We start from the raw sequence: 24,050 nt of genomic DNA, 5'->3' as shown, positions 1-24,050 counted from the left end.
GATTTGTTTTAAAATGAGCAACATATCGGGTGCCACGTAGAGCAGGATCTGCTTAACCTTCTGGAGCACCTTAGATGACCCCTAGTTTTTGGTGGGGTTCGTGTTGTTTGTTCTTAAGTTGTATATATTGTGTCATGTGTACTATTGTTTGTCTGTTTGTCTTTTTCATTCTTAGCCACGGCGTTGTTAGTTTATTTTCGATTATGAGTTTCACTGTCCCTCTGGTATCTTTCTTCCCTCTTTTAAGCTTTGCATATCTGTATCTTTATTTAATCAAGAAGATATCCACAAAGTTGAAATCAAGACAGAAATTGGAGTAATATAACAGAAATAATTCTTCACGTATGACTTTATGTGAATTATTCACTACTCATTGTTCAATACCGTTCGGTGATATATACCTTCACCTTTCTACGTCATTTGGTCTCATGCGTCTAGTTATCTCAGAAGTACATGTAAGCATACACTTCATCTACTTATTTTATAGCAATATTGTATTGTTGGTCATATTATAAATGTTACAAAAATTTAAGCTTGTGAATTGTAAGACACATCAGCAGATGAAAGCAGTACATACATTTTTTTTAATTTTTTTCTCAAATCACACAATAACGGTTGAATACCGAAAAGTGAAGTGTTCTCTAAAGCTGGTGTTGTCCACGAATAGTTTTTGGAAAATTGTTTTTTAACATTGGTTCCAGAAACCAAATCTTGTCATTCCCTTGCTGACGACGAGAAATAGTATTTTCATTATCATCATCGAAAACGTATCATAGCTATTTAAATCATTCAATTATTGTGTCAATTCACTTTGTCATTTATGACCAGGTGTACTTCGCTTCTAATATTTTTCCTCTTTGAAGTGTCAATATGACATTGTTGGATCTTTTGCAATAATGAAAAAAATCAAATTCCTATCGTTTGCATCAGTATACATTACTATTATAAGTCATTTATAATTGTATCTTTATCATTGGCGAACAACACTTACATGTAACAGAATTCAAAGAGTTTGGTCAGTCGAACGGATTAAAAACAATGTATCTAAGTTTGTGTTGAATATGATCATTTTCCTTATTAACGATTATATATCGTAAATAATAGTACATTCTTCAAAGACATGACAAAGCGCTCTTCTAAGAATATCAGTGTAGAGATGATGTTTAAAAAATCATTTAATGATACAGCATACAATATTTTCCTATTAACTCAATATATACATTCAAAAATGAATTGCTAAACAAATAATTGTTTTACCAAAATAAATCAGCTTACATTTCATTAGAACATCTTTTTGTTTTATTTGATCATTGATGAAAATTATTTAATAATCAGAAGAAACAATGAGAAAGTATCTCAATAATTAAAAGTTATTGAAGTCATACAATAGCAGTTCTATCATAAAAAAAAAGTCACACTATATTGATTATTGTTTAACGTCCAGCGGCAAATAATGATATTCATATTGAAAAATGATCAACGATTTTGTTATAACTTAGTATTGAGAAGAAAATACAAGTAGATTGTATGTGTCATATGATCAACCACAATCGTGTAGTATCAGTTATCCGTGATGATATCGAAATTAGTCTTGTTTACAAAGGCTTTATCATACCCATAATCTGTATGACGGCTTGTTATCACCATCACTCACTTGAAAACTTGTGTTTTATATGTTAATTGTCAAGTATATATGATAGTTTTCTTTTTCAATATCCCATTCCGTATAAACCTTGAACTAGTATAGTTCTTCGATCATGAAATCCCTTAAAATATGTCGCACAACCTTTGTTTGTAACCCCAAAACATAAGTGAACTTATAAGCTAGTTATGTTTTTAGTTGTGTAACATATCATGATACAAAACACCAAACAGAAGGTAACACCGTAGCTATTTATTCATATCTTTTATTATTTTACGGTTTATGTCCCACTGGATATTCACAGAGCGCAGGCGAGTGCAATTTACAGCTTCTATGATCCCAAAAGTATCCATTTTCTGGGTCACTTGACTCGGCCTTTCCCATGGTAGCACAGTGTTCGCCATCGGGTTTTGTGTGACTGTGTGATCCAGGCCTCCAATGGGAGTACACATGTCTGCCTAAAAGGGTACCAGTGCTCATCCATTGCCACGGTCCACTGAAACTTGACAAATTCCTATATGCGTCAATCCAATAATGATTCGCTGTAATAAACTAAACAATTGAACAAAGACATGTCTTGAATGTGAAAAAAATGTAAGCAACACGTGATTAATGTCATGTCTCCAAAACGATTTTCTTAATTTACATTCATCAGGAACGCTCAAAGTCGAATATTTAAAAGCCGAGGATGAATATGACCCGAAACAGTTAAAAAGACTTTTAACAAAGAAATACCCCAAAATAGCCAAAGCCATTGTGAAAATGAGAAAAACAGAAACAGGTATACCAAAGCCATTAACTTTTAAGTTATATAGGAAACAAAAGACGTCAATATAACCAGAGGTGATGGATACTTATGTTTGATTAAATATTGATTTCAATAGTCATGTATTATTATTAGTGGCAGAAAGCGAATAATAATACCATTGTACAATTCAATTATATATACTACTGGAATTCTTCATTTTATTTTATTTCTTTTAAATGGAAATTTTTAATTTGATTTTTATTTCCTGAAACTGACTATTAGGCACATATAATAAAGAGAGACAAAAATTTCAAATGTTTTCAAACTCATACGTTGAAGACAAACTATCAATGCCATGACAAAAAAAGAAAGAAAAAAAATCGTATAACCACGAAGCCCAGAAAAAAAACCTATAACAGATAACTATTGGTTTTAATTAATTATTTGAAAAACAAAACATAAAAGTAATTACAACTCAGGAATATTTTAGCGAATCATTTTTCTTATGAATATAAAAAAAGCATATCAAGTATTTGTGTCTGATGAGGAAGAGATTAAGTTTCTTATCAGGCTTTAATGAAAAATAATGTTTACACCTTTACTGCAAAGTTGCAAGAGGACATTTGATAAGTTTGCTGCAGATATATAAATATTAAAAAAAACAACCATTACAGATTCAGTAATTTCAGTGGATCATTGTTATAATCAATTTGTGTTTTAAATATGTCACAACAGTGTACAACTTTTTTCACATGAAAATATTTCTTAATTTTATTCTGCAAATCAAGGGGTATCTACAATTTACCACTTCCCGTGTTCAAGTTTACCATGCTAAATCGGTAAGATATGTACTGATTGATACCAAAGCTTGAGACAACATAGGGTTTGTATATGTTGTTATTAAATTTGAAGCAGCTTTTAGCAACAGTGAGAACTCTTAGATTGGTACTTTGTGTCTCCCTTGGCTTGATAAATCATAAAGCATTAATCATCAACTAAATTAAATCCCATTAGATACGATTCTGATCCTTACTAGTATTCTATGTTTAAAATTTTGTCCTATATATACTCAAGTTATGACTCAGTCCACCTGCTCCCACTTATTTTATATGGTTGTATTTCGTGTACAAAAATACGACAGCTGGACGCCTGTGACGTCACATGGCCAGCAATGTGATTATGATTTAATTCGATTTATGACATCAAGCGTTATTGACGTTACCCATTTAAGAAACATATCACACGTATGCATCTTTGGATTTTTATTATAAATTGATACAGCAATGATTAAAAGTTTGCATGATTTTTAAGTCGGCACAGCTGGTTTGGACACTTGTGTCCCTCTGACAGCAGTAGGCTAAATACTGCAAGATTGCAAAAACTATCAAAATGTCCATAATTTTAGATTTCATCATTGATGTTAGGTATAGGCCATGATGTTACCCCCAAAAGAAACAATATTATTACAAAATGTGATGGTGTGTAAAATATCTATATTGTTTACAAACACTATATAGAAAATTGCATTATAGTCTAGAATATTAGTTTGAAAATGTTTATGACATCACAATAGACCTTTCTGTACTTTAGTTTTACCATTATTGAGGAATAATATGGGTAAAATTACGGCTCTTTTCACACTTCCGGTTTTTCTCGGAAAAACTCGGCCGTATTTTGTATTTATTATGCACGAAGACAGGTTGTTTTGCCATGGCGGGTGTCAAATGTCTTTGTAACCACCACTGACGGTTTTTTGGTACATAATAAATGATTTTTGGTCTACAGAATTCGCTTTTTACGCCAGACGGCCGTTTAGATATCACAAGGAAAGAATGTGGTGTTCTTTAACAATTTCTGCGCAAATGGTGCTTTACTGAAATTGCTCCAAATGTTCTATCGTGACCACCATTGAACTCTCGTGACCTTTGGACAGCCATCATAGTCCATATCCGATATGTTAAAGACCAAATGTATCGGTCTTACTGAGCGTTTCTTGATTTGTGTACCCCGGGATGTGGCTTATCATTAAATGTTCCGTTTTGGTTGAATTTGTGGATGATTTGGGTTATTGTAGAGGCTACAACTTCAGTGTTCTCGTAATTGTATGCTGTGAAAGGCTTCATTGGATCATGCCAAAAACTGCATGTCGCCGGTTGTCATAAAGTCCTGGCCTTTACTCAGATGTTTATTGTAGTTTCTTAACAATAAGGACGGGAAAATTCATGACATTATCCAAGCTTTAAATGACAAAATCGTGAAAATGGTGCGTATGTTGAAAAGCGTTGAACTCGGTTTATGTCCGTTCAAAATAACCCTTACTTCGCATTTGTTCCAAAAATCACCCAACCGTAAAGTTGTCGAAAATTGTCTTAAAAGTCATTTTCAACCAACTATACAAAGTTCTAAAATAAATATAAATAAAATAAAAATTATAAGATTTTTTGGGAAAACAAAAGTGTTGCGTTTTCATTGGCACTCGGTATATATAACTAACGGGTATACATTTTTTTACGTAACATTATCATTGTAACGAGTAATCCCCATTTTCTTGTGTGAAGTCAAACATTGCAAATGTGGAATTCTGGCTGAACATGCCACAATTCCAAATCGATTTACTGTGGATTCATTTATTTTCGTTGGTACCAATTTTCGTGAATTGAGGAATACTTGCACTTTAGTGGATATAGGATTTCGCTGTCATGCAAATATCTGCAAACATTGTTATTATAATCCGTAATTCGTTGGACATTGAAATTTGTGGTTCCCAGGTAACCACGAAATCCACGAAAATTGGAATTCAACGAATAATAATAAATCCACAGTTCTTCTGTTTTATTGTTGTATTTTTACTAACTGTTATCCTAAAATAGTTTGGATACGTTGATCAACTTTCAATGTATGTATATGATATATATTGTATTACCCTTATGTGGTTGCTGATGTTGGTTTAAGAGCTGTGTTATCATTAGATTTTCGTTTTGACTGCTAATTATTGCTAGTCTGCTGCACAATCCTAAACACTCTTTCTGCAGAAAAAAAAGAAAAAAAAGCAAAACTATTATTCTTAAATGAGAAACGAAGACATGATGTTTTGTGATGCTAAGTTTTTTCCTTACCAATAATACAAAGTAAACCAAACCATTGTCTCATTGGCAATCATACCACATCTTATTTTTCAATATTCATTTATTTCTATATAAATGCACATGTTTAATTAATGGAACAGGTCTCGTTGAAATCTTGGAGATAGAGCGATAGTTCAAAATTGATAAGCCACTTACCATGATATACTGGTAGCTAGTTCTTGTATTTTACAGTATTTCAGTTTAACAGTTCTCACTACGATGTAATCCAATTGGTAACCTGCATTCTACGTTTAGATTTATTGAGCATGCCTCAAACGAAGCATATTACAAAAAGCAATATAAAACCACAAAACCAATGGATAGCAGTGATGCCATGATTCCTTCACATTTATTTTGTACTCTTACCAATGAAATAGAACTCATCCATGATATATTGCCAAAAAAACGAATTCACGGTATTTTCAAGTAAGCTTCCGCTATAAAGATATTTTTACTATTTTGCGTTTAACAACAAGTTAAAATATAATTTTAATAAATTTTCTGAACCTAATATTAGAGGCTCTTCGGAAACTTCGAGTCTGCTTCATGCATGTTTCACTGTTTTCAATAGAAAAAATGAAGTAGAAGCAAATACTAAACTTTCTGATGAATGTAATAATTTATTTTTCTCTAAAAAAAAAGAGTAGCGGTTAACCCCGCCCTTTGAATTAATTATGAGTGTACGAGTTCATATTTATTTTATTTTATTGACCGCACAGAGAGAGCCAATGATTGACACGAACAATGATCAGTCAAACCTATATGTTATCTGCTCTGTCCAGATTATATGAATATTCAATGTTATATTCTCAGTAAAGGTTATATGATCGGTCTAGGTTATATGCCCTGTCAAAGTTATATGCTTAGTCAATTGTGCATGCCCGGGCAATGCCAATTGCCTACTCATGGTTTCATTCTCAGTCAAGGTTATGTGTTCAATCAAGGTTAATTATTTAGTCGAGTTTACATCATGATAATGCAAGGTGATATGCTCAAGTTCGGCCTATGAAACATTCCCATTGTAACTAGCCTAGTCAAAGTTAAATGAGTATGTCAATGGCATATCGATATACCCTGATTTATATAAGACATGGACATGTACGCTTGGTCTCATGCATAAGTTCTATTTTCTAACTTCAAAGGAAGAAGTAATACATTAACCAGACCGTGAATATACAAGTATTAAGTTTGATTTTACTCTTTAATACTGTATCCTTGTAAATGAAATTCTGCCTACAAAAATGTGTGTGACCAACACTGGTGGTAAGCGGATGGTTGTAATAAAAGTTACGACCATCCGAAAATGGAAGACAACTCTAGGGATACATTTTTCTTTTCTGATTTTCGTGCAGTAAAAAAACATATTTTAGCCATACCGCTTGTCTCGTACATACTAATCGTCAGTGTGTAGATCATGAAAAATGATTGATACAAAAAAATATTCCAATTATCGTAAAATAGGCATTCAATAATTCGATCATGATGGTCGTAACTTAAACAACAAAAGTGTTCAGGATGGTCGTAACTCTTCATTAACTAGGGACAAGAATAAGAATAAGACAAGGCAAGGCAAGAGTTTTAAACGTGTCTTTTATTATATGAATGAATTATATGATATATTTGTGAAGTTAAAAATTGGAACGAATCGAAAAAAAAAGCAATACAAAATGAAACGACCAGTCACTGTTACTTGAAATATAATGTTTAAAATTAACCAAGAGGCAAATAGTTATAAGCGGTTAAATTCAATAACAATGTAAATTTCATAAAGTAGAAAATTTATTTTAAAACAAGAAACACTGCTTTAGTTATGATTTATTTTTTGATACATGTACGAATAAAGAAAAGGAATTTTTAACAAATTGGACATCACATGAAATAACAGTATCCTGATTTTTCTATAGATTTTGCATCTATTAAAAACTATTATGTACCTACATTTGTACTAGGTGGAATTTAAAAGAAAAATCTACAATTTTATTTGATACTTAAAGTAGGCAGAGCATCAGTAAGGAATCAAAATAATGTAAAGGTGATCGTTATCGAAAATGGACAATACCAGCGAATTAGCAGGTTCGTACTCGAATAAAAGAATATACGCCTTATTCTAAGCCTGTATTTTGAGAAGTCGTATTGTCATTTGGTTTTCAAGATGATTATAGGTGCAATGTCGAAGGTCAGGTATAATTATTACCCGTGGTTATAAAAAACTCCGAATACGCCTATTGGTACCATGCTATCCGCTATACATCATTGTCTTTCTTGTAAAAAATACCATGAACCTTAGACCATAGGTTATTTATTCCCAATTCATAAAGGGAACGATGCATACGATCTAAATAACTATCGAGGAATTACAATAACTAATTCATTGGGGAAGCTTTTTAATAAGATACTTGATACAAGTCTTTGTAACTTCTTAGATAAATATCATATCATTGGTGATAGCGAAATTGGCTTTAGAAAAAAAAAACCGACCATTTGCCAATATGTTCATTCTAAAAACTATTATTTATAAGTATTGTTGATGCCTTATGTGTTCAAGAACATGCAGAGGATTAAGTAAGTAAGTCAGTAATACAAAAGAAGGTAAAGTGTTTGCCTGCTTTGTTGATTTAAAGACGGCTTTTGATACTGTCTGTAAAGATTGTTGCCAATCTTTAATTTAAAAAAAATATCTTTGATTTCTGGATAATAAATAATGACTAAACAACTTTTTAAAGTATAATCAGAGATTATTATTATCAATAATAATAAATACAGGTAAATGAAATACAATATGTTAAAACGTTTGAATGTGTTTTTCGTGTATGCGTTTTTACCTCTTGGAATCTTTCAAGATCAGTTCAAATTCGTTTTGTTATAAGAAAAGTCCGGTTTTTATAGTTCTTAGCACGCCTTATCCTTGCATGTAAGAAAATAGTTCGTTAACGGTCAAGGTTTATCATGTAAATCCCTGTCAGTACATACATAAACATTAAATTAAACAGAAAGCAAGCACGATGTCATAAGTCTCGACAACGATTCAACAATCTAAAGCATGTAATTACAAGTAACTAAAGAAATGTAGGATTCATAACAAGCTAGAAAACAAAGATGTTATTCGGACGCCACATGTTGGCGGAATTTCGTAACGTTAAATCGGCAACTGTCAAATTTGCCGGGAACGACGTAACGTTTACAAAAAGGTACTGCCGCGATATTTAACGTTCACAATACTGTCATTTACCCAGGGATAACACTTAAGCTATTGGATATAGTTAAAGAAAATTAAGGGTAACGGATCTCTTCAGAACTAAAGTTGAAGCAAAACAGGGAGACAATTTGAGTCGAAATTTGTTAAAAAATTTCATAGATGAACTTCCTGAGTGATTTAAAAGTTCCCCTGATCCAGTTGTTGTTAATTCACGACCAGTCCATTATTTACTATCTATGCTGATGACATTGTCGTTTGTTCAAATTCAGCAAAAGGACATCAGAATAAACTTGATGGGTTTAAGTCCTTGTTGTAAAGATTGTCGTTTGAAAATTAATCCCATTAAAACTAAGGTTTCGCCTTGTATTTAACAAGGCAGGCAGACATATCAAATATGATTTCCATTTTAATAACATACTTATTGATTGTGCTCAGCATTGTAAATATTTAGGAATAACTTTAAGTGTATCTGGAATTTTTTCCGTCGCTCAGAGAAAATTGTATTATAAGGCGTTAAAAGCCTACCATAAGCTACGCAAAGACGTTCTGTCACTGAATCCAAATTTAAAAAAAACGGCCTTCATGTATTGAGCATATAATTAAACCTATTCTCTTAATATAAAGTACTAAAATTTGGGGATAATTCAACCCTTTCAAAAAAAGATCTATGACTACAAGCGTAGATCAGGCTTATCCTAAGCTTATTCAAGAAAGACTACACTTTAAATTTTGTAAACATTTACTTGGTGTTACCAAAGGAGCACATGTTGCTACTCTTTCTAAACTCGGTAGATTTCCTCTACATTTTGACATTGCAAAGTCGATGATAAGATACTGGCACTGGCTTGAAAATTTGGGATCCTCTTTACACTACTAGAGAATTGGAATAATTTTATGTGTCAAATTTGGTTTCAATAACGCATTCATGATAAGTGTATATGAGACAAGCGGTTTGACTCAAGTGAACCTTTTACTGCACGAATATCGGAAAAGAAAAACTTATCCCTAGAGTTGTCTCCCATATTCAGATGGTCGTAACTTAGTTACGACCATCCTCGTACCACCAGTGGACCAATGCTTTTACACCACTAACATTACAGAGCATTATTTTCTCAAATAAACGTTAAACCTTTGATAAAGAAAAAACACATACAATTGCAGCTCCTGCTTTTCATACAACAACAAAACGTTTTTGTCAACGCTTTTACACTATTTACCGGATTTGTTATCACATAAGCAACACGACGGGTGCCGCATGTGGAACAGGATCTGCTTACCCTTCCGGAGCACCTGAGATCACCCCTAGTTTTGTGGTGGGGTTCGTGTTGTTTATTCTTTAGTTTTATATGTTGTGACGTGTTTGCTTTTGTTTGTTTGTCTTTTTCATTTTAGCCATGGCGTTGTCAGTTTGTTTTAGATTTATGAGTTTGACTGTCCCTTTGGTATCTTTCGTCCCTCTTTTACACCCCAATATAATTTAAGAAAGAAGCATTACCTTCTAAAATAGTCTTTGAACTAATGATATTGATAAAAGACATATATTTTCGTCTTCTCCTCTTCAAATACAAAATGTCCTTTGGTCAACACTTTGAGGCCCCAATTAGATAACAAATCTTAAGTAACCTTTGAACCTATGATAAAGATAAAACACATACACTTGCTTCCTCCATTGTTCTTCCGTGTCGACCAAAAAAGTAACAGCTTTCTCCTATTCTTGTAAAATGGTATGGACAGGTGTTCTCCAGATTAGGTCTACAATCTAAAAAATCAACAATACAAAGAGATTATGTGGTATCACATTCACATGCATATAACTAGTATAATACGTATATGAACAAATACAAGTTGAGAATATATGTCAATAAAACATTTAAACAACAGATGGTGATTCAAAGGGCAAAAACAAGACAGGCGTCTATACAACAAGCTTTTAATCATCTCATCTTCAGTATCTTACAGCAACATAATACAATCAGATGTTTCTTTCATAACAATCTGTAAATTTGATTTGCTGACAACAATTGAGTGGCACTTCAATATTATTATATCCTATTTTCGTATTATTCTTTAGATGTATGTTTCATTATAATACTTTATTCTGATTGACTAACTGCACATTAGGTCGCGCTTCACACAAAGCGTACTTCGGTCAACGCTTTTACACCCCAATGAAGTTACAAAAAGAAGCAGTCAATTCTTAAATACATCAACACGGTTATGCCTGCACGATCTTTTTGTGACAATGATAAAATAATTCATGTAAAACAAATGAAAAGCTTGATATATTTCTTGTTTACAAAGCGAAAGAAACACGTCATGTTAGATATTTTTCATGATTGTAGCATAAACATGTAGTTATAAGAATTGAATGCTGTTTGTATAACTTTGTAGGAATGTCAAAGCGTTGTTTTTTCGAACATTTTTTAGATGAAGCAATTTAGACATTATACGTATAGTGTCTTGAAATATAAAATTTATTTGTATGAGGCTTAGAAACGGGGGAAATGCGAGGTTCTACCGAGCATTTCCCCTGTTTCGTACCGAATACAAATACATTTCATATTTCAAGACACTATACGTATATTGTTTTTATACTGAAATCAATAAAAAAAAATTTTAATTTTAAAAATAATATGTAACAAACATTGTTAAAAAAAGTGTTTGGAATTTCCCACTTGGGGTACCATTTTGGGGGTATTTCCCTATGACCGTAGTCCAGGCGGTAAAACATTGACATTTTAAGGAATTAGAATGGGAAAATGAACTTAATTAATAACATTTAATAAACATGGTATATAATTTACCAATATGAAGACATCACAAGTTTAAATTCATAAAAGTTTGACCTTTGTTACTACCCGTTGTCATGGTTTTGACGTGACGTTGTTGATGAAATACAGTAGTTCCGGTAAGTAGGCGGGGCTTATAGGTTAGTTGAGGTCATTGACGTATAAAGCTAACGTTTATACGTATAGCTTTATTTGTATAGTAAAATACAGTTTAAATAACACTTCTAGTGTAAAGTTCTTCTAGGAATGCTTTTAAACACCAATAAAATCATAAAAAGAAACATTCGATTCTCAACTTATCATTAAGAGACTGTGTCCAATATTGATTAATACTGTGGCCCTTTTTTCTTTGGTATAGTTTTTTTGGGGTCTCGGATTGAAAGTCAAACAAAAACAAAATTATGTTAAAAATTGACTTCCGGTCATTTATCATATCTGTTGGTACACACAGCTAATGCTAAACACAACATTATTATATAAATATGAAAGCTGTTTGCTTTCATAATGACGTATATCCCACATCTCCTTTAGTTGATATTTAGAAATCAATATTTGTAAACATTTTCCTTATTGTTTTGATATGGTTCTGGCCTTGCAGGCATAAAACTTTGCTCAGTGCACAGAGCACAAAAATTATGCTCGAAACATGAAATCCAGCAATCTGATTCGTTGATTTTCGAGTCTAAGTACAAAAATCATGCTCGAAAGTTTTATGACCGTGAGGCCTGGCCTTGCGGTCATAAAATTTTCGAGCACGATTTTTGTACTCAGACCCAAGAATCAACCAATCAAAATACTTGATTTTGTGTTTCGGGCACGTATTTTGTACTGGGAGTAAAGTTTTATGATCGAGAGCCCTGGACTATTTGAAATCCTCATGAATGTGTACTTATCATTACGTGTCTTCTATATCTGATTATGCTTTGGTCATTTTTGAAGTTGGCCTATTGTTGTTAATGTCCGTGTCAGTTTGGTCCCATGTGAAGAGTTGTCTTATTTGCAATCATATCACATCTTCTGAGGCTCCTCGTGGGGGTTTTGGTTATGTGATTACTTGACCGTTTTTAAAGTGATTATTTGATTACCAGACAAAATATTTCATGATTATTTGATTATTTGAAAATCTAGGATTGTATTTTTGAATATTTGATATTTGATAAAAATAAATTAATGCTTATGTGATTATATTTCCAAAAAATGGGTTATTACTTGGACACCACATGAGGGGCCTCTTCCTATTTTTATATTTACGTACCTGTTGGGAGACCGAGATGGTTATGTGGATGTACTAATGCAGTTGTTTTGTGTACAGTTGTGGTTGTTAGCTTTGGTGTTGTTAACGGGACCTGTGTTGTTAATTGTACTGGAGTAGTTGTTTGAATAAGAGTTGTGGGTGGAGCATGATTTCCGTTGCAAAAATCGCTATCACAGCACACACCATCTAACTTCCTTGCTAGTAAATTCGTGCAGTTCTGCGTTAATAAAAAGATAAATTAGAAAAGTTGAAATTAATGACATGTGGTCTCTTTTTACTACCACTTATATAGAGATTTATAGTATATAACTTCCTGATTTAGTTCGAAGTTGTTCTAAATATATTGGACACACACCTGTTTTTTTTATTACTATCATAATCCCAATCACTTGATCTGACTGCTTGATATTTATCATTTCATCTCAAAACTCATAACGAATAGTAAGTATATAATGTATTACGCCAGAAGGGGTTTTGTTTCATTCTTTACCTTTAATTAGCGGCACATGAAATAAAACTTTTCAAAACCAAAATCAGTCAAGAAGTTAAAGAACATTGGAAACATTGTTTCTAGAAGCTTTTGATTTTATGGTTAAATGTTTCTCAACTGAACAAGTTTCAGGGAAAGGTTGAGCGTTCACTGTTTGTGTCTTCTGCATATCACGAACCTGTGTTCTTATTACCTTGTGCATGGAACTTAACCAAAAAACTTACCTGTTTAGCTACACATCCTAATTTATATCCTCCTTTGAAATTAAATGCATGACTCTCGACAGCTATACAACTTTCCTTCAAACGTAAAGCAATCAATCATTATATAATCATTCAGGCCACACACTGTATTAAAATTATCCCGTTATCTAACACATAAAAAACCGGAAGGTTCATGAACATGCATCATCTTCCGAAACAGATGATTTTCATTTTTTTGAAAATATTTAACATGTTTTTTCATCTATTTCATTTCTTACTACTTTCAACAATATTGAATAAGTTCACTTTTGTATTTTTTCACTTTCCAAGGCAATCAAATAAGATAGAATCATTTTCATAACAGCGTGGACAAGACCATTTCTAGGTGCGCTCAGGTTATCAATCGACTAAATCAGATTAGGCAAATGTTGGTCTGTAGCGTCCACTTGTCATATCGTACATGTAAACTGTATAATCGCAATGACGAATAATTGACAGAGGACTAAACATTGTGTGTTGATTTAAGTGTTGAATATTCAAACTTTCTTTATTTTTCCTTCTCGTGCACTTGCGTGTACTTCACTCGTTTTTTCTATTAAAATTCCCATTTGAATGCATCTGGCAGACTGTGTGAGCGTAAAATCACTATTATTGGAAGTCGATGACAAACAAGTTCGAGGTACATGATTGAGTAGTATTACCAACATGAGTATTACGGCTGTCTACGCTGTTATGAAAATGAATCTACAAATATTGGAGTACTTTATAAAAACTAACAAAGATTATCTACATATTCTTGCATGTGTATATTGGTTATTGTCTTCTTTAATATTGCTGGGTAGATATCATTATACATGTAGTAAAATACATTGATTGATTGTTAGTGTTTTACTAAAATACATTGATTGATTGTTAGTGTTTTACTAAAATACATTGATTGATTGTTAGTGTTTTACTAAAATACATTGATTGATTGTTAGTGTTTTACTAAAATACATGCATGTGTAGATTGGTTACTGTCATATATTGTATTGTTTGGTGTGGAGATTATCTATTTGACATAAACATCAAATCTCCTCCTATGTTTATCCATGGTTCAACATACAATGTTCCCTACACGTTTTATAAGTGAATGCTTGGTCGAAAGATTAGGTAACAAACGAAGGGGCATGTGGCCGAAGGAGAACAGAAAAAAATATGCAATCAAGTATTTCTATTTATATTCAAAAAAATATTTCTAATTTATAATACTGAAGAAAAACATAGCCTACTTCATTTCTATTGCACGTTATTCTGTTTCTGCAGTTCCCTGGAAGGTCAACATTTGCACACTCATAGCAAGTCAGAGCTTTGTAAAAAATTAACAAAATATAATAATGTAAATCTTACGATCAAATAATTAACGTTTTACTATAAGACACATAATCCTACATAAACTGTTGTGCCTCCTGACAAAATAATGAGACAAAGATATAACTCCTATGTAGCAAAACATCTTAAGACATATCATGACTTATCAAGACAAAAGGAGACATATTAATATTTACAAAGATACATCAAAATAAACAAAGACATAAAAAGACGTACCTAGACATGGCAAGACAAACCTAGGTATATTAAACCGAAATAAGACATATTAAGTCATAAAAAGACATATCAAGTTATACCATATTATATCAAAACGTAGCAAAAGATAATAAAAGTCAAGACAAGTCAAGACATATCAAGTCATATCAAGAATACTCAATACGTATCAAGTCATATCAAGCTAAGACTAGTCAAGATATATAAAGACATGTCATATCCTTTTTATCATATACTTAGCATTGATATGATAGCTGTTGCATACGTGTAATGAACGGAAGTACACAAGCCATAATTTCCCACCCGGGCTTATAACCCAGATCAGGGGCATCTCGTGCACAAAACTCATATCAGTTCTTCTCGTGCAAGTTACTTCCGGTATTTCCGGTATCGTTTGTTTACTTTTCCATTGTTACGTCAGATTTTTTTTTATTATGACTTCACGTTTTACGGGAACTTTTGTGAAGTCCATTGACGGCGGAAAAATAACGATAAGGTGTATTGGATCCAGTGGTAATTATGTTTATACAGAATCAGCTGTTATTGAAAATAAAAAGATGTTAACATGGCTAAATCTAATGATATAGATTTTTAAAATGATGCTAGTTTATCATAAATTTACAGGATCTACAGGATCTATGTTACCATACATTTATATGGAGGTAGTGATGTTATTGTTGGACAATTATAGTGTTTATTATGTTGAATGCATAATTTGACTTCGTTTTTGACTGATTAAATTATTCAATTTGTTTATTTGCCTTACCTAAAGCTATTGTCGGAAGTATATGATAAAGAGATTAATGCATGGCCTTTAACATATCGGCCCCGGTTTCATCCGTAGACCCCCATATCAGCCTGAGACAAATTAATCTCTATATATACAATTAAAAAGCATATAACCTTTATTATGAAAACATATCCGGATATAACAAGACACACCATGTTATATCAATACTAAGTATTAAAGAGTAGTCAAACATGACATGACAAGACATATCAAGTCTATCAAAACATCTTAATATACCAAGTATTCAAGAAGTAGTAAAAATAACAGGAGCCATGACTTGTCAAGACATATAAAGTCATATTACGTTATATACACTTAAAGTATATTAAGATAAACCAAGACATATCAAGACTATCAAAGACATTTGACATGTAGATAAACCTAGACATATTGAGAAATAAAAAAATCAAACCACGACAAATCAAGACATATGAATCAAAGACGTATGGTATATTTTTGGCAATAAAAAAAGAAATATTTGAAATTATACTTACAACATTTGCCACAAGTCTGTGGACACATAGAGGCCACACAAGTCAGGAGACATCCATTGTTTTCCGAGAGATATCGACAAACTTCCGAGTCCATCTCGGAACAGGCAGCACTTACTCCGTTTGTGTTACCGGAAGGTTGAACTTCATTCAAGAGAAATTAACAAACCTAAATTGGCGTATACATTGAATGATGATGATGATAATGATGATGTTGGTGGATTGGCGATTAACAAAAGTACAGACTAGAACATGTTATTGTGATATCAAAATTACGTTGTACTAGACCGGCACACTGAGTCTGATTTTAAAGTGTTATTGCACTAGGTAACAGTTTTCCAAAAAAGCTATAATCGCACAATACTCTGACACTCTTTACTTGTTTCGATCTCTAAGATCTTTCCTCTCAATGTCACGTTTTAAGCCGAAAAGTAGGAAGTCTTTGGTTTAACCCTAGTGAGAAACGACGAACACCATTGAATCGTTGTGTAACAGGAGGGTCGGGTGTCTATGCGTCACCGTTCCCTCGTGAGTACTTATGTGAACCTGGAATCGCCAACAAAATCCAACACCAACAACATTTGACCTTAAACCAGTGTAAATGTAATTTATTCCATTTATAACCCAAAATACTGTTAACGACGGATGCCTTTTATATTGGTCTCAATGGCAAATATATACCACAAATTTCCGAGTTAGCAATTCAGGTTTCTCGTTCGTTCCTCTGGGAGATTGTGTTTTGGTAGAGAAGACTCAAGATTTATTAAGTTCGGATACTTTATATAGAAACAACATAAATCAACATGTAACAATTAACAAGTGTAAACGAGATCCAAAATCAGTATAGTTATATCAAAAGGCAAAGAAAACTATAAACAGTTTTCTTCAATTTAACTTCAGTAAATCGGTACTTTGTTTACAACAAAAATAGAGCACCAAACAACAAAATATGCAATTATTAAATAAACTTCTTTCTTTCTTTAAATTGAATTTATATAAAAAGAAGTGTAGCTATCTAAATATTAGTGTTGAAATATCGGAACACCCTCTCTACGGAAAGTCAAGTGCACCGCGACACGTGGATGCATATGGCTAATCTATTTATAAATTAACATCACAAAATTACTAAATAAATCTAGAATCAGAAGAACACACTGCGGTGAACGATTGCAAAGTTTTACCAAATAAAATTCTACATTTTTATCTTAAATTTAACGAGTTTACTTAGAAGGGGAAACAATATTTAATCAAATTTTAATCACTGACAAAATCTCGGCTATGTATATATATAGAGAGAGAGGAGAGAGAAGTAGACCTTACTCAAGTCACTGGCCAAGAGACAAACTTAACTTCGAAACGGCCGCTTTTATACCATCGTTGACCAATCAAATTAATTATTCAAATTTATTTTCCTTAACCCATAATTAGCCAATGAAAATCGCGGTATCAGACATCTTACGGAATCAGTGCCAAAATGGATGATATAATAACATTTGAAGATTTCCAAAATGAATTATCGGAACTATCTACTTAAAAACACAATTTACACCCAAAAATATGTACGACAAAGTTAAACTAGATGGTAAGTGACAACGTCTCTCCCTCTTATGTGAACACGAACTATAAAATTTAAATTATATACGAAAAACCGGCAAAAGTTATTTTTACAGGCAGTTTTATCAAAACAATTAATTTGTATATCCAATTCCGCTACAGTTGGAATTGATATGATACGCTGATATTACGTTCTCTATTCTCGCTAGAAGCCATTTAATAATCTTTAATTTTATCTGTCTGTATGTAAGGAAATATTGAATACTGAATGTATGCTTACAGAGATACCAACATAAACCATTAAAAAACAAAAACAACATGTCAGTAAGACATGTCTAGTAATCAAAACCAATGTCAGTAAGACATGCCTAATCCAAACCACGAGTAAACATTTAATAAAAAGAAGCCTTCAAATTAATAGATATGTTGCCTAATTCATGGACACTGAACGTAAACATTCGACGATAAAAAAATAGAGATATTTCATTTTCTAATTTAGTTCCACTTTTGTTTATGATGATCAAAGTCCAATTGTATTTGAAATAAAAATAACTAAAACATTTAGATCAGTTTCATACCTAGAATAAAATTTGTACTGAAAGGATCGGTTCACTATTATGTTCCACTTGACGTATCCTTAATCCCTTCCTTTAATATGAATAACAGGACGGGAGTAAATAGTGTAATAGGAACTTAGTGGTTTTACTTCGGGATTATGATTGAATTTGTGAGGGTGTACCTGCAGTGCTCTTTGTGATGTGTTGTGCACTTTTATTTTACGCAGCGGCGGTCATGGTAATAAACTTGATGGTAGCGACAAAAAGTTATCGATGACTTTCAATGTCTAATACCGGTTTCGTCAGTTCCTATATATGTGACCTCTTTGAGCAGTACTAGTGATTGAAATAGGTAGCTTAAACATATACTGTTATCAGACAGATATTTTTAATTCATTATCATCCATTAAAAAGTTGAACACATACCCGGATTTATCGTTGGAAGAGTCACTTTATCAGGCTCTTCATATTTATTGCATAAATCTGAAGAACAACAGCCACCAACCAAATCAACATCTCGTTTGACTTTTGACTGAGTGGGTTGTGGCGGACTGCCGAACAAATCATTACATACCTATTATAACAATTAAAACATAGAATTATAAGATGCTATATACAAGTCACAATGTGTAAAAGCAAAACAACTAAAGATCAAAGTATGATTTTAACAGGGAGCGTTGACTCACACCGAACAGTTAGCAAGAAAGTCCTATAAAATGACTACTACAGAACAAGTCAAACTGAACAGGAAAGTTCATGGTCAAATCTTTATCTATATCTGAAAAAATGTATAAGTTTTATCTGTATGTCATAAAGTGCAATATATCAACATCAAAGTAGCTGTTCTTCCTGTCTTTATAGCTATACAAAACAAGTTGAATAGTTCTAGCAAAGATATCGTACAAAGATAATAAAAGAGTTGAAAATTTTAAGTCAAAAATATTCAAGATTAAGTCGACATTTTTAAAAAAATAACAAATCATCTGTAACAAAATGCTGTTTGTGTTTGAGCAAGCTCTAATATGACTTCAACGTAACAGTTGAAACCCTTGAGTAATGGTATAACCCAATGTTCAATTTTATGACAAAGATTTTAATAGGGGAGGAGGAATTTTGATATTTTGAAGTGTGGACTGGTTTTAAATTCTACTCCTAATTGCATGGTATATGCATACGAAAAATCAAGACAATAGTCGTTGGAGATATTCATAACAAAAAGAAATTGCCTTTATAAACAGCTGATTTGTAGTTTAACTAACTCCGATATATGCTGTACTTATATTGTGCTATACAAATAAAACTTATTTATCAAACAATTTCCTTATAATAATAAATTCTTTATTTTTATATTACTAAAGAGACCTAACTACGCAAGTTTTTGATTCTGAAGAAAATGAATACGATTGATTGTTGGTTGCGTAACGTATGGTGTAATATATCTCATGCATGTTCAGGAAAATTATTTGTATCTGCTTCTTGATGGCAATACTTCTATCTTGTTTCGTTTACTAATGTGTCTTTCTCTAGTAGCTCTGCGTGTGTCTTTTATAAAACATGTACAACTATATCAAATACTTGCCGTTGTATCTACACATCCAAGCTGGAACTTTTTTTCAAGAGACGTTGTTACTGTTTGACTTACAATGCAGGACTGAAACCAACATTGTATTAACAATAAAAATGGGGAAAAAACCTATTAAACCGAAAAAGAGAGATACGAATGTAAAAATGAAACAATCAATTTTGTAAGATAACAAAACATAACTATGACTGTTATCGAAGCGGTTAGGTTCTTTCTGGCTTAAAGTTACAGCAATCATTTTTTATGTCGTTGCAATGTATTGATTTGGTCGTGGCTTATTGTTATCTATTATGCAATTAATTGTAGAGTTTTCTTCTATCTTCTTTTATGTCTTTTTCAATGTTTCTTTTAAAGGTTCATTACAACTAACCCAAATGGGAGGATTCAGATTAAAATAGTGTTTTAATTCCGCTTGTTCGCTAATGTATCTTTTTTTTTTATTATTTTAGAATTCGATGTTGATGGTGGATCTGAGGATTGTTTTTTTTTTCAATTTAGTCAAAACTTGACCAAGAATGTTTTACAGCTTGACATAATGTATGGACACAATTAATATTTGTTAATTGGTTAATTGATGTTTAACCCGTACCTGCCACGGACGTGATTCGAAATGACAACCATAGTGTTGAAAGGCGGGTCAAAAAGTAGTTCGGCTACTTAGATCACTGCGACACCCTGTTGAAGACTGTATAATTGCCGTCAATATATGTCTTTTGGTTCGTTTTTGTGATTAGGTTATTGTTTCATTAATATATATCCATAATTTTCTTCATTTGAGTGAAATATACTGTAGTAATTACTGTTTACAGTATAACATATTACATCTTGTCTTAAGGAAATAAGGAAATAATATATTATGCATAAAATACTTTTCAGCGTGATTTTCATTTGAAATTGTGGTTGTGAGGGCTACATTGCATTATATATAACATTTTACTTACCGAACTGTTTCTAGCCATCTCAGATGATTTTATTTTGATTTTTCATACACGATTGACCAATTACATCATAAAAATAATAACAACTTGCTATTTTAACCGAAAGAATATGCTGTACATATGCCAATGACAATATCATTTGATGTTTATTTACTTTTAAATCTTTAACTACACTTACCATTGACATATTGCTACATTGGACTGTTTGATTACAATCTGACGGATGATCTACATGTTCACAAGAATAATATTTCAGGGCTGAAATAAAAGAAGTGCTATTAGTTCGATCGGACGAAATGCGGTGTTACTTCAACAGTAAAGAAACTAACTAGGCCGACAAAACTGGTATCGATCCGTTTGTTTTCATGGATTTTTTCTTTATCTTTCTGGGTTCGTATTCTCAAAATGGATTTACGAGTCTTAAACTATCTTACTTCATAAATGTACATAAATATTTTATATCATCTGTCAAAGTAGTTATTAGATATCAAACTCGTTTAGTTTAGACGAAAAATATTCAACCTCGAAAGAGAAATCAGTACATTAAGAGTAAATACACATACGATATTACAACTCGGCAATTAGTATATCATAAGTGAACTTTAGGAGTAGGAAATCACAGTAACCTAGACGTTATTAAATTCTAGCGTAAACAAAAAGTTTAGTTAAATACATACGACATAGTCCACATTTCCGGGGACAGAGAGTTGCCAAACAGTTGTCCTGACACATGTCTTGTTTGGTGGCAGCTAGTCTTTGGCATCCTTTAATGTTACGATCTTCACAGCTGCTTGCACTACACACCACTAGAACTTAGTTTGAGTGACATTTAAGTACAAAAAGGTATCTCAAAATAATATCCTCGCAAATACCGAATAGATGTTTTGTATATATTTTTTGCATAATGTTATAGTAAGATAGAGATAAGATAAGATAATATTTATTTTATTAAAGTGTCACCATCCATTACAATATATATATATATATATATATATATATATATATATATATATATATATATATATATATATATATATATACACATAAAGTCATAAGAACCTAACATTTAAGTAAAAGGATGCCAGCCGAAAACGACTCATGAGACACTATCATTAAAAAGAAAACCTCTAATACAAAAATAAAAGGACAGCTTTGTTAAAATCTTCGTATTTCGTAAATAATAAAAAAAAACATATATAATTTCTAGATGACATGTTTTCTTCGATAAAACATATGATAAAGGGAACTAGCTAAAAGAGGAACCATATTCTCATTACACATAAGATAACGAAGTTTTTCAATATCACATAAATACTCAAAATCAACATTTAAAAGATAGGCTTTGGCATATAATTCATGTTTGAAATTAGAGTAAAAACAACAATTAAAAAGAAAGTGTTTTTCATCTTCAATTTGGCAACTAGTATCCCCAAAAAAATATATAAACGGTCTTGTAGAGGTTCTGGTGGTCTAGCATATCGACCTGTTTCAACGTTAAGTTGTAAATAACCAGCTCTAAATAGTGACAAAATACGACGGTGGCATCTATTATTAACTACCTTTACATAAGGCTCCGTACCAATACAAGTTTTAAACAATCTATAAAATCTTAATTTATTACCATTGACTAAAGTGTCATATAATTTAGTAAATACATCAAAATTCATACCAAAATATTCAAAATTTTGCTTTAATAACACCAAGAGCTCTATTAGCTGATTTATACAATTCTTTTGCAATTATAGAATAATCCGAAAATTCATTCAAAAGTACACCAAGTTATTTATAACAAGCTGCATTTTCAAGACAAAGTTCACCACATTTGAACTGAAAATTACTTCTTTTTTTATATTTTATATAGTTCAAATACTGCAAGTCTAAGAATTATGAAAAATTAAATTAAAGTTTCAAGTTCATCGAAACTTTTGAACAATTCACTGGATGTTACATTTTGAATGAATCTCAGCCGACTTTGGCACAATTTTTTGGAATTTTGGGTGCTTAATGCTTTTCAACTTTGTAATTGTTTGGCTTTACAACTATTTTAATCTTGGTGTCAGTGATGAGAACGCGCGTCTGGCGTATTAAATTATAACCCTGGTAACCTTTGATAAATATTTATCAACATACCGAAACACATATAAAGTAACTATTCAAACATTTTCAGTTCAACCCAAAAAATCTTCGCAGTTAATCTAAAACTAGACAAGATACCTTACCATACTCTACTATAATGTCATTCATTTGATCAATTTGCAATGTTATGTAACGGCTAGTGCTTACAATGAAGCATGAACTACTGAAGCTTTTAGAGCACACGAGTTCATCTTGGTATTAAGTGTGGTTCATGTTGCACAATCTTAATTTTTCTGTTATATGTAGGTTATTTATTGTTTATTATTTCGTCATAGTTTTTTTCAAACCTATTGATGATTTCTTTTTCTTGAAACTTAATGCGAAAAGGCAAATTCGGCAAATTTATAAAGGGACAAACCTCCAAAACTATGACAGTGAGGGCATTCAAATTGGGGTTTTATATGTGTTTAGTAACAATAAGCCCTGTGTATGATTTCATTCTATTTGGTTTTGGCAAACTTAAGTTAGGGAACAGTAATAAATTTTAGGACGCAGATACTAAAAATGGTAAAATTCAAATCCCCGTCACCTAACGGTGTGGGTATATAACAGTTCGTGTGCAGTTTAAATCTTCCATGAAAATTTCATCTTACCAAATGTGCTTAATGTAATTCCGTAAATTAGTATCATGACTTTACTAAGAGATCGATCCACCTTGTGAACATGTACATGTGTACTTATTTAATACCAAACACACTTTCATAGGTAGATACTAAACTGACATAATCATTTATATAGTTCAAGTTAATGTCATGTCTCCCTTTTCAGACTTTATATCAATCTCCCAGCAAGGACTGATAATTCTGCATAAGAGATTGACTTTATCTGGCTTGAAACGATGGTTTTATTTTCTTTGGAAAAAGCTTCATATCTTACGGGTTTTTTTTTTTTTGGGGGGGGTATATATTGTGATAAAAGTATTTTATAGCTTTCTTTCCAGGAAAAGTGAGCATTGTTTTTGATACAGTAT

The 24,050-nt window shown here is 32.0% G+C and overlaps 1 protein-coding gene across 1 annotated transcript; it reads right to left on the bottom strand.

The window, feature by feature from the left end:
- Positions 1–1,890: 1,890 nt before the first annotated feature.
- On the bottom strand, positions 1,891–23,786 carry LOC143074788 (uncharacterized). The gene is made up of 12 exons (XM_076250062.1): positions 23,674–23,786; positions 21,622–21,756; positions 21,123–21,202; positions 20,004–20,075; positions 18,851–18,998; positions 16,317–16,457; positions 14,720–14,796; positions 13,470–13,544; positions 12,756–12,972; positions 10,367–10,470; positions 5,314–5,416; positions 1,891–2,184 (listed from the first exon to the last, which is right to left on the bottom strand). The coding sequence occupies exons 1-12, from the start codon at positions 23,708–23,710 to the stop codon at positions 1,916–1,918; spliced, it is 1,458 nt and encodes a 485-aa protein (XP_076106177.1). The 5' UTR covers positions 23,711–23,786; the 3' UTR covers positions 1,891–1,915.
- Between the last annotated feature and the right edge of the window lie 264 nt (positions 23,787–24,050).

The sequence above is a fragment of the Mytilus galloprovincialis genome, chromosome 5 (assembly GCF_965363235.1).
Source record: "Mytilus galloprovincialis chromosome 5, xbMytGall1.hap1.1, whole genome shotgun sequence".
NCBI lineage: Eukaryota > Metazoa > Mollusca > Bivalvia > Mytilida > Mytilidae > Mytilus > Mytilus galloprovincialis.
Note: the sequence above shows the minus strand (reverse complement) of the source record. Positions and strands in the feature narration are given on the sequence as shown.

Bases quoted from the DNA above. Each gene is read 5' to 3' on its own strand.
- LOC143074788 (XM_076250062.1), bottom strand. From the start codon at position 23,710: ATGATACTAATTTACGGAATTACATTAAGCACATTTG. The intron at 21,203-21,621 runs GTATGTATTTAA...CTTTTATTTCAG, and splicing joins CCGGAAATGTGGACTATGTC to CCCTGAAATATTATTCTTGT. The intron at 2,185-5,313 runs GTAATACAATAT...AGTTTATTACAG, and splicing joins ACATCAGCAACCACATAAGG to CGAATCATTATTGGATTGAC.